We start from the raw sequence: 12,392 nt of genomic DNA on the forward strand, positions 1-12,392 counted from the left end.
AAAATTGACATAACAACATTGGGTAGATGTTTTTACGGTCACAGTGGTCTGGGGCCCTTGGGAGATGTTCTCCAATGAGCCATTGTTCATGTCCTGCCTGCCTTTATCTGCCTTGCCCCTGTAATTATTTGGCTTTGTAAGCATAAGCTAAATAAGAGCTACTATACTTAAGAAAGTACCATACTTCTGAAAAGGGTCTCCTTTAAAAATTAAGTTTGATCTTTTGAGAAATAAAGCACATAGTTTTTAAAGTGACTTACCAAAAACTATGCACTTTCAAATGCAGACTGGGGTATTTGCTTTGAGGCCAGTTTTCCTGTTCCCTCCCAAATGTTAGTCACAGATTTGAGTACCCTTAAGTTGATCACTGTCCCTCAATAATTTAGGATTAAAGCTCTAAGTGTAATTACATTTGACTTTTAATAGGCATCTCAGGGTGGACTTTATGAATACACTGAACCTCTACATATTCTAAGAAAAAACATTTAATATCAGATTTCTTTTTTTTTCCAACACAACTGAATCAGTTTTCTTAAATAAAAGTTTATTGTCTACTGTTTACACTAATGTTGCTGCTGTAAGTACAACAGACACAAATTCCTAGCATGAATTACTCATTGTTCACCCCCACTGAACTACAGGCATTGCTGGAGAATTCGATCTTTGCTTTAGGGATTTAAACAGAAAAGAACTGGGGCCTATAATCTCGAAAGAGTCTTCTCAAGTGACTGGTTGGAGTTAGAAGGCATAGCCAGTACAGGCCAACAGCACTGATGATGCTGCCACTGGGAAAAGATGAGGAAGAGGCCTTAGAGGCAGCTGTGACTAGTAACAGAACTAACTGGAGACTTGATTTTGCCCGTGTCGGCTAAGTGGCTGCTTTGAGAAGGGAAAAATAAAAATGAGGTGGGGATGGGGAGTGGGGATACCATGAGTTTAAAAAGTATAAAAAGTAATTATCTAAAATATAGATTAGATATAAATGTTCCAGAACTCATTAAATAAGCGCAAAAATACTGGAAAGTGGCAATTTGAACTACATTTATTTTTAAACAAGTGGGGGCAATATTAAGTGTTTTGAATGTTGTGTGCAAAACTAATCCATGTCACCATCTCACTGTCATGATTTAACACAGCAAGGTAGATACACTGGTTTCCAGCATTACAGGCAACACTAGATGTACGTTTTTTAGCGAATAATGTAAACTTGAGTTTTAAGGCAGCGGGTACTAATGCTGCGCAGACTTAGCTCGGTGCCCGTTTCAGAAACAGGTCAGTCAGCACTTGAAACAAGAAACTGTGAGGGGAGAAAAGGGAGCCACCGGTGTCATGTGACAAAAACGATCTGTCAAAATGTTTTCCCTTACACACGCACAAAATGAAATATTTGAACATTTAGAAAAACAAAGCACCCATCCCACCAACTTCGGCCTGTTCTTTCACAAATATTTCAAAATACTGATAGATAATAGTGACTGCTAGCAGAATTCCAGTGCCGGATCCAATGGCCCCCAGGAAGTCGGCCAGCACCGACAGGGCACCAATGCACAAACCGCCAAACGCAGCCGCGGTGGGGATGTACCTAGGAGACAGAACCCCGAGTTAGGCGGCAGCGAGACCATGAACAGCACAGCAGCTAGAGAAGAGACAGGCCAAGGCGCAGCAGCCATGGTTGTGTCTAAAGCCTCCCTGAACTGCAGAAGGAACAGGCCACCATGGGGAGGGGTACGCAGGACACAGCATGGGAATGGGAGCTCAGATCCAGGCAGAGATTCCGACCCTAACCAGTCAACAGCTGAGAAAGACGATGCATGATCTTACAGGAGACTAGATTCCTGGACAGATTTAAATATTAAAATGTTTAATATTTTTAAATGAGTAACCTTTCATTCCCTCTTGTGTTGTGGAATGAAGAGTAAGTTCAAAATGCTAAGTATCAACATAAGATTTTGATGATCCACTTCAGCAATTCAACCTCGGCTGCACATTAGAATCACCCAGAAGACTTAAAAATGGGATTTAACATACTCAAAAAAGCTTAAACGCGGAGATAGATGAAACAAGAACAGCAGGATGATGAAAAATGGAGCTGGAGATTCATCATACTACTCTGCAGGCTGTGTTCTAAATAAACAAAGTTTGTAAAAATACTAATGCCTTTTCAACAAATGGTGCTGGGACAACTAGATACCCACATGCAGAAGAAGGAATCTGGATCCCACTGGGCGCAGTGGCTCAAGCCTGTAATCCCAGCACTTTGGGAGGCTGAGGCAGGCAGATCATGAGGCCAGGAGTTTGAGATCAGAGTCTGAGGTGGGCAGATCGTGAGGTCAGGAACTTGAGATCAGCCTGGCCAAAAAAGTAAAACCCATCTCTACTAAAAATGCAAAAATTAGCCAGGCATGGTGGCAGGCACCTGTAGTCCCAGCTACTTGGGAGGCTGAGGCAGGAGAATCACCTGATCCCAGGAGGTGGAGGTTGCAGTGAGCCAAGACCATGCCACTGTACTCCAGCCTGGGCATCAGAGAAAGATTCTGTCTCAAAAAAAAAAAAAAAAAAAAAAAAAAAGGAATCTGGATCCCTAACTCACACCAAACAAAAAAATTAACTCAAAGCAGATCACAGGCCTAAATGTAAAAACTGAAATTCCTAGGATAGAGGAATAAATTTTAGTGGCCTTGGGTTTGGTTAGATAAACACCAAAAGCAGCACAAAGCAACCAAATACGTATATATATAGGATTTTATCAAAATTAAAAACCTGTGCACCAAAGGATATCATCAAGAAAGTGAAGAGAGGCTGCCTCAGCCTCCCAAGTAGCTGGGACTACAGGTGCCTGCCACCATGCCTGGCTAATTTTTGCATTTTTAGGAGAGATGGGTTTTACTTTGTTGGCCAGGCTGATCTCAAGTTCCTGACCTCGCAATCTGCCCACCTCAGCCTCTGACCTCATCAAGAAAGTAGGCGCAGTAGCTCGTGCCTTTAATCTCAGCACTTTGGAATGCTAAGGCAGGCAGATGAGCTGAGCTCAGGAGTTTTAAGACCAGCCTGGCCAGCATGGTGAAACCCCATCTCTACTAAAAATACAAAAATTAGCCAGGCATGGTGGCACATGCCTGTAATCCCAGCTACTTGGGAGGCTGAGACAGGAGAATCGCTTAAAACCAGGAGGCGGAGGTTGCAGTGAGCTGAGATGGTGCCACTGCACTCCAGCCTGGGCAACAGAGTGAGGCCCCATCGGCGGGGGGGGGGGGATAGCTGGCTATATGGTAGCACACACCCGTGGTCCCAAGCTACTCTGAGAGGCTGAGGTGGGGAGGATCGCTTGAGCTCAGGAGGTAGAGGCTGCGGTGAGCTGTGATTGCACCACTTCTCATCCACTAGGATGGCTGAAATTAAAAAGCCAGAACTAGTGCTGGCGAGGACATGCAGCAGTGGAACCACATACATGGCTGGTGGGAATGAGGAACTGGGTAGCCACCCTGGAAGATAGCTGAGGAGCTCCTCAAAAATGTTCAACACACAGTCAGTTACCATATGACCCAACAGTTCTACTCCTTGAGAAATGAAAACATACATCCATGCAAAATTTGTACAAATATGTTCATAACAGCATTACTCATAAAAAGGGGAAACAACCCAAATTTCTATCAACTGATAAGTACGGCAAAGCCCAACAATCGAATATTATTCATGAATAGAAAGGAATTAAGTGTATGAACTGTGAAGACATGATGTAAAGTGAAAAACGCCACTTACAAAATACATACATTTTATGATTCCATTTATAGGAAATGTACAGAATGGGCAAATCTGTAGAGACAGAGTTAAAAGTGGCTGCCTGGGGTTGGTGGTTGGGAGGGTGGGCTAGTGGGTACAGGGTTTCTTTCTGGGTGGTGAAAATGTGTTTAAAATTAAACTTTTGACTAATACTAAAAAAATACTAAACAATATATTTCAAGTGAGTGAATTGCATGGTATCTGAATTATATCTCAATAAAGCTTTTACCAAAAAATAAAACCCTGATACCTGGAACTCACCCCAGACCAAATAAGGCACAATTCCTGGAAGATCCTTTTTTAAAAGCTCTGTGGTGGTTTTGTGTGCAGCCAGCCAACGATGAGAACACCAATGAGCTGCAAGATTTTACCACTGGGATGGGCCTTGCAGTGATCACAATTTCAGTTCATAATTCAGGTGTCAGTTTTGACATGGAAAACCAGTTTTGTGTTAAATTTTGATTCATTTGTGTGAACAGAAGTACTTTAAATATGAACTTGAACAAAGGAAAACATTTAGCCATGAGTGAAAGGCTGAAGTACAAACACAGGCCTACAAAGGTTTCAACCTAACGGCCTTACCTATTAAGCTCATGAACCATAGAGGTGTCTCTGTGACCCCTCATGACCATTTGCTGTTCTTTCAGCTGTTTAGCTACCTGCCGAGAGAAAAACAACTTTCAGAATCAAACTCTACATTTCAATGCTTACCTCTACCATGTTGTATGCGAAGTGCTCATCACATGCTAACCAGTAACATACAATAACCTGAAAGTGCGCTGTCTTATCATTCCCATTAAGCCTGAGGGAAGCAAAGCTTCAGTGCTGCTCCGGTCCACGTTACTCAAATGAAACTGGGACTGCTCAACCCTTCTTTCATTACCCAACACGTAGGGTTTTGTTTTGCAGGAGGGTTGCAAACCACTGTAATATCTAAGAATTTTTCACCTTTTGGGAACCAATTTTTAGCCCGTTCCAGTAACACTAACTCATTTAAAATGTAAAAATTAAGTTATAAAGAAATGTATCAACTACAATTTTGACAATTAAATATGAATATTTTTTCCAAAAAGTTTATTATACTTTTTTTTAAAAACTTTTATTTATTTATTTATTTTTTTGGAGACAGAGTCACCAGGCTAGAGTTCAGTGACACGATCTCAGCTCACTGCAACCTCTACCTCCTGGGTTCAAGTGATTCTCCTGCCTAAGCCTCACAAGTAGCTGGGATTACAGGCACACACTGCCACGCCCAACTAATTTTTACACTTTTAGTAGAGGCAAAGTTTCACCACGTTGGCCAGGCTGGTCTCAATCTCCTGACCTCGTGATCCGCCCACCTCCGCCTCCCGAAGTACTGGGATTACAGGCGTGAGCCACTGCACCTGGCCTTTTTTAGTTTTTTGAGACAGGATCTCACTCTATCACACAGGCTGGAGTACAGTGGTGTGATCTTGGCTCACTGCAACCTCCACCTCCCTGACTCCAGCACTGATGCTCCCACTCAGCCTCCTAAGTAGCTGGGACCACAGGCACGCACCACCATGCCCAGTTAATATTTTTCAGTCAAGACGGGGTCTTGCCATGTTGCCCAGCCTGGTCTCAAACTCCTGAGCTCAAGTGATGCAGCTGCCTCAGCCTCCCAAAGTGCTGTGATTACGGATGTGAGCCACCACACCTTGCCAAGAGTTTTATTTAAAAATAAACCACACACGCCGGGCGCGGTGGCTCAAGCCTGTAATCCCAGCACTTTGGGAGGCCGAGGCGGGTGGATCACGAGGTCGAGAGATCGAGACCATCCTGGTCAACATGGTGAAACCCCGTCTCTACTAAAAATACAAAAAATTAGCTGGGCATGGTGGCACGTGCCTGTAATCCCAGCTACTCAGGAGGCTGAGGCAGGAGAATTGCCTGAACCCAGGAGGCGGAGGTTGTGGTGAGCCGAGATCGCGCCATTGCACTCCAGCCTGGGTAACAAGAGTGAAACTCCGTCTCAAAAATAAAAATAAAAATAAAAAATAAACCACACACTTACATCTTTGGCTGAGGAACCAGATACTTCAATCCATGTCTTAGAGAAGAACGCACATGATCCCAACATGAAGATGATATAAACAACTACGTGGACAGGATCTTCAAAGATGGCGCCCATGGACTCGGGAGGAGAAAGATAGTAACAAAGGCCTCCAACTGGGTAAGAACGTGCGGGTCCTCCCCCACTGACATCCTACAGCACAGGAATACAAAGAACAAGTGGCCGGCCTAGTTAGTCGGCGATACATTTGTATGACTTTTCAAACTTCTCAGAAATGACAGTGTTTTAAGTTCAAGGCATCTACAGCTAATCATTCTACATAACTTAAGAATGTACTTTTGTGTCTAATACCTTCACACCTTCAAAATTATATAGTGAGCATCTATGACATGTAAGACATCGTGGAAATACTGTGAGCCATTTTTAAGAATTATATATTAAAAAATCTTCCATTTCTAAAAATAGAAGTATGATTACATTTACAATCAACCTCTGATTACACTTAAAATCTCAAATTTTCTGAGCTATGAGTATCCAGTATATTAAGATCCCTATGAATGATTCTTCCATATGAAAATATTAATGCAATCAACGAAAATACTGACAGAAGACTTAACATCCTACTTAAACTTTATGTGGTTTGTATGTTATTATAAGAAACAATCTTTTTTTTTTTTTTTTTGAGATGGAGTTTCACTCTTGTTCCCCAGGCTGGAGTTTGTTCCCCGGGCTGGAGTATACGCTACAATCTCAGCTCACTGCAACCTCCACCTCCTGGGTTGGAGTGATTCTCCTGCCTCAGCCTCCCTAGTAGCTGGGATTACAGGCACCTGCCACCATGCCCAACTAATTTTTTGTGTTTTCAAGAGAGACAGTGTTTCACTATGTTGGCCAGGCTGGTCTCGAACTCCTGACCTCAGGCGATCCACCCACCTCAGCCTGCCGAAAAGCTGGGATTACAGGCGTGAGACATCAAGCCCAGCTGGAACAATCTTTTAATAAGTATTTATAATAACTGGATTTTTATCTACATATTTAAGAAGTCTTAAAGCAATAGGAACAGCATTATTTGCTCATATTAAATATAGTTGCAGGGTACAGAGATGGGGGTGAGAAAACAGTTTTTAGTTGCAATGATTAAAGTATCTGGTTCCTGACTTTTTTTTTTTTTTTTTTTTTTTGAGACGGAATCTTGGAATCTTGCTCTCTTGCCCAAGCTGAAGTGCAGTGGTGCAATCTCGGCTCACTGCAACCTCTGCCTCCTGGGTACAAGTGATTCTCCTGTCTCAGCCTCCCTAGTAGTTGGGATTACAGGCAGCTGCCACCATGCCAAGCTATTTTTTTGTATTTTTAGTAGAGACAGGGTTTCACTGTGTTGGTCCCGATCTCCTGACCTTGTGATCTGCCTGCCTCGGCCTCCTAAAGTGCTGGGATTACAGGCGTAAGCCACCGTGCCCGGCCTGGTTCCTGAATTAATGACTGCCAAATGATTTCCTTACTCTGCCCCTAGAATCACTAATTCCAGATCAAAAGCACTATTTCCCAATAATTCTCTCATTCAGAAGAATCTTAGTCAAGATCATAACACAATTTGTACAGACCAACTACTCAAAGCACTAACTGCTCTGAAATTCTGATGAGAGAAGTAACTGCTGCTGGACACTACAGCTGAGGAGGGAGAAGCAGCATCCTGCTTATTCCTGTCTCTAACTCTCCTGTCTTCACTATAATATTAGGCCAGAAAACAACAGGTCATCACACTTCTGTGAAATGAACGGAAAAGAAGTATGAATAAAGGGAATCCCATTCCCTTCAACTAATATGTAAGAGTTACTGTTTTATTCTGTTAAACTAATTTTTTTGACATTCAGTAGAAGCAGAAAGGTAGGAGTTGCCATGACTTATAATACCAAAGATAGCATATTAAGACAAATGCACAGAATAAACACCATATTTCAAGAATAACGGTACAAAAAAATAGTATTCTTTGGTGGGGTGCAAATTCTATAATTACATGCTGTGGCAAAGAATAAAGGACAATAATCTTTTAAAATTCTATTATTTCTGAGACAGGGTCTCACTCTGTCACCCAGACTAGTGTGCAGTGGTATGATCTAGCTTACTGCAGCCTCGAACTCCTGGGCTCAAGCAATCCTCCCACCTCAGCCTCCCCAGTAGATAGGGCTACAGGCACACAACACTGTGCCCAGCTAATCATTAAATTGTTTTGTAAAGATGGGTTCTCACTATGTTGCCCAGGCAGCTCTCAAACTCCTGGCCTTCAAGCTATCCTTTCTCCTCGGTCTCCCAAAGTGCTGGGAATACAAGTGTGAGCCACCATGCCTGGCTAACATCTATAATTTAAGAGGGAAAATACCCCTTTGTTAGGTGATAGAATTTAAACCAATGAAAATTTAGTACTACAGTAACTCACCGCTTCAATAACAACGTGGTTAGATTGCTTTACAAAAATTATGACAAGGGGGATCTATGAAAGGAAGTCAGAACTTACAAGATTGTCCTACTAGCAACACTGCTGTCTCTACCATCTAGTTAATAACATGCCTATCTCCAGCCCAGTTCATCACAAGCTAGTTTATTGCCATTCAGGCCATGAAAAATGGAGGAGGCCTGGAGGAGAGGTGGCAGACAGGAAAGGATAGGATGAGTCCAGTAACTCATATGTTAGCAGCAGCAAGCAGCATTTGTTTTTTTGTTTTTTGGTTTTTTTTTTGATACGGAGTCCCTCTCTGTCGCCCAGGCTGGAATGCAGAGTGGCACAATCTCAGCTCGCTGCAACCTCCACCTCCCAGGGTCAAGCAATTCTGTCTCAGCCTCCTGAATGACTGGGACTACAGGCACCCACTACCACGCCTGGCTAATTTTTGTATTTTTAGTAGAGACAGGGTTTCACTATGTTGGCCAGGCTGGTCTCGACCTCCTTACCTCAGGTGATCCACCCACCTCAGCCTCCCAAAGTGCTGGGATTACAGGCATGAGCCACCACCCCCAGCATTTTTTAAAAAACATTATTATAGATGATACTGGAATAAGATTACAAAATAGGAAATTACTTTTATGAAATCAACCACAATTTTAGCCTAAAAAGGTCATTCAAATGAGATGTGAAAATACTTACCAGACAGCAAAATAATAAAGAGTACTTGGGCAATCTTAGTTATGCAACATTTAACCAGTTCTTCCAGATAAATAATAAACTCTGCTATAGGTTAAGTTACCCTGAAAATATTATAGCAAACACTCCCAATATCAACCTCATTCCATTAAAAATATGACCAAGAAATACAAATTATAATAAACTTTAATATAAACAAACGTAATACTCACAGCCCACTGTCCTAGTAAATTTACTAAAAAGTTGCCACTAAATCGAACCGACAGCATCTGGGAAATAACATACAGGTTTGACACCAAGGCCGACTGGAGGATGATGGGGATGTTGGAAGTGTAGAAGAGTTTGATGGGGTAGCTGCTGTACTGTCCGCGGTAGCGGGCCGACTTAATGGGCAGGTCAACGCGAAATCCCTGAAAAAGGAAATTGAGAGTCAGTTGGGAAACTAGGCAGATAAGATAAAGAACAGAGACCAGAGAGGGAAAGCATATAAAAGTGGGGAGTATGAAAAGACAATGCCAGCCACGTGTAGGGGCTCACATCTGCAATCCCAGCACTTTGGGAAGCCGAGGCGGGTGGATCACCTGAAGTCAGGAGTTTGAGACCAGCCTGGCCAATGTGGTAAAATCCCATCTCTGCTAAAAATACAAAAATTAGCCAGGCATGGTGGCACGTGCCTGTGAGCTCAGCTACTTGGGAGGCTGAAGCAGGAGAATCACTTGAACCTGGGAGGCAGAGGTTGCAGTGAGCTAAGATTGCACCACTGCACTCCAGCCTGGGCAAAAAATTGAGACTCTGTCTCAAAAAAAAAAAAAAAAGAAAAGAAAAGAAAAAAGAAGGCCAGGTAATCCCAGCACTTTGGGAGGCCCAGGAGGGCAGATCACCTGAGATCAGGAGTTCGAGAACAGCCTGACCAACATGGTGAAACCCCATCTCTATAAAAATACAAAATTAGCCAGGCATGCTGGCATATGCCTGTAATGCCAGCTACTCGGGAGGCTGAGACAGGAGAATAGCTTGAACCCAGGAGACGGAGGCTGCCGTGAGCCGAGACTGTACCATTGCACTCCAGCCTGGGGAACAAGAGTGAAACTCGGTCTCAAAAAAGAAAAAGAAAAAGAGAAGAAAACACAATGCTAACAAAGACGTTCTGCCTTTTAAAGTGTTCACAGTCTGCTTCCTGCTGATGGGTCAAAACAAAAAACAAAAAAAGTACTTGACTCCCATATTTCACACCTTAAAATGACACTCTGGAGACTCTAATTACAAAACTACTGTTTCACTTGATCTTAAACTCTGACTTGTTAAACACTAGCATGTCAAATGACATTCTCTTCAAGAGCAACATAAAAATCTACATCCCACTTACTTTGATGAAAAGATTATACTTACTTGGAAATATATAACAACAGCAAACACAAAAACTGTAGCAATGAGATTCATGAGATTGGGTAAGTTCTGCCGATAAAAAGCCTCCCGTAAAGCTCGGACTTTGTCCGTTCTGGTGGCCAACAAATGGAACAGAGCTATGACGGCGCCCTCAAACTCGGTACCTGCAAAATCAAGACAGACACAAGGTGTGGACTCATTGTCCAAAGCTTTCCCAAAGCTCAAACAAATAACTGTGAAAGTCCAGTATACAGCAGAAAATGAGTCAAAGGAATTCACCAATGTTTGCTTTATGAGATAGCCATGTGAGCAGGTTCTAAAAATATCTAGATCACTGAGGCAAATCTATCTTTTTATAGCATAAATCCGAAGTTTTCTCAAGAGACTATTCTTGATGAAAACATACAAAGTAAAATTTACCAAAGCAAATTTTCATTCATAGAGATTTGCCTCTCTTTTACTTTAGGGAAGGAAGAGAGTATTTTTAGGAAAAAATAAAAAAGCAACGAAGCAGAGTAGAGATGTCAGAACTAAGAGATACATGTCATTCTATCAAACGTGCCTTGAAGTTTAATGCACCAAGAACATTAATAATCATTACTATTTTCTTAAGGCTGGGATCAGAGTATTAACCATGTAGGACAGCATCTGACAGAAGTGGAGATGAGGAAAGGGAGAGAATGAAATATTTCAAAACTTCGGTGCTATTACAAAGCCAATTAGAAGAGCAGCAAAGTATGAGTGCTCCAGGTGGATTCAATGAGCAACAGTCTTTTCATTTGAAAAATCTAAATCTACTACCTTTTTATCCCCCTAGGAATGCTGAAATCAGTCAAATAAATGACTTGCAGCAATGGCTTAAGCAAGGTTAACAAACAAAATTTTAAAAGTCTGTTTGCAACCACTGAAATTTTAAACGAGCAGAGGCTAAAATTTTGATGCTATTCTCTCTGGGGTAGCATTGCATACTCCACAAATCTCTGCTTATTAAGTTTTGAAGAATCCGCATTCCTTATCCCCTAGGAGAGCAAACCAGAATGGCTCTAGGCATGTACTGCGGCATGATGGGTTTGTTCCCAGCACACATCCAGCAAAACTCGTGCAGTTGCAGTCACTGTGCAATGTACCTCTGCCAGTGTTAATGGTAGTGGGACTAAAGGCCTTCCAGACAATGGTCTCACAGATGTTGGTGGCAATAAAGAGGGAAATCCCAGACCCCAAGCCGTAACCCTTCTGTAGCAGCTCATCTAACAGCAGCACAATCAAACCAGCAACAAACAACTGTGGGGAAAGAAATGCAAGTAAGCAGAAGCAAGAACAAACTCAAGGAAGGGGGCAAGGAACACCGCTGGTATTTCCAAGCTAGGGGCATTTTCAATGTTAAGGCCTACTCGTTGCAATCTCACTGTTATGACCAACTGCATCTTTGGACCTGCTTTCAGTTACTCAGGCCAACTGGGAGCAATAAGAGGACTGGAAATATTGTTGAATTATAAAGCAGGCATTTCAACTTTTAAATTCTATTTACACTTATCTGAATAGTTTCTTTTGCAATGTTTAAATAAAGCCTGTTTAAAAAGCACAACAAAAAATGATCACAGTATTCTAGAATTTATGACAGCAAGAAACTGAAAACATCCCCAATACCTCCAAGGAAGTACAAAGTCAGATGAATTCTGGTATAAAAGCAAGATGGAAATGTACACTGCCATCAAAGGATAAGTCTAACTGCTGTGTTGATCCTTTGAAAAAAGCATTATATATATTTTACATATATGTATATTCTATACAGTGTGTACAGAATAAAAAAGTAGAACTCAAATATGTACTCAAGCAACAATGTAAAAATGCATTATATACACAGAGTGACACAGATTGAATATAAATTTGAAGTCAGTTAAGGTTAAGCTCATAATGTTTTCTTCCCCCGTGCCCTCCTAAGATGGGAGTTTCGCTCTTGTTGCCCAGGCTGGAGTGCAAAGGAGCGATCTTGGCTCACTGCAACCTCTGCCTTCCAGGTTCAAACAATTCTCCTGCCTCAGCCTCCCAAGTAGC

At 42.1% G+C, this 12,392-nt stretch overlaps 1 protein-coding gene across 4 annotated transcripts in view; it reads right to left on the reverse strand.

Moving 5' to 3' along the window:
* Positions 1 to 12,392, reverse strand: part of SEC61A2 (SEC61 translocon subunit alpha 2) — a 58,152-nt gene that overhangs the window by 15,984 nt on the left and 29,776 nt on the right. For 3 of the 4 annotated variants that reach the window (XR_012518963.1, XM_074405038.1, XM_074405037.1), the window contains exons 7-11: positions 11,465 to 11,618; positions 10,341 to 10,501; positions 9,164 to 9,361; positions 5,816 to 6,007; positions 4,363 to 4,439 (exon numbers count right to left, since the gene is read on the reverse strand). Coding sequence is in view for 3 of the 4 variants with exons in the window: in XM_074405038.1 (XP_074261139.1) it covers positions 4,363 to 4,439; positions 5,816 to 6,007; positions 9,164 to 9,361; positions 10,341 to 10,501; positions 11,465 to 11,618 (782 nt within the window). In the remaining variant the exon portion in view is untranslated. Of the gene's footprint in view, positions 1 to 469; positions 1,583 to 4,362; positions 4,440 to 5,815; positions 6,008 to 9,163; positions 9,362 to 10,340; positions 10,502 to 11,464; positions 11,619 to 12,392 lie in introns of those variants that run through there. The other variant, XM_039479002.2, reaches the window with a different exon arrangement.

This window comes from Saimiri boliviensis, chromosome 8, assembly GCF_048565385.1.
Source record: "Saimiri boliviensis isolate mSaiBol1 chromosome 8, mSaiBol1.pri, whole genome shotgun sequence".
NCBI classification, from domain to species: Eukaryota; Metazoa; Chordata; class Mammalia; order Primates; family Cebidae; genus Saimiri; species Saimiri boliviensis.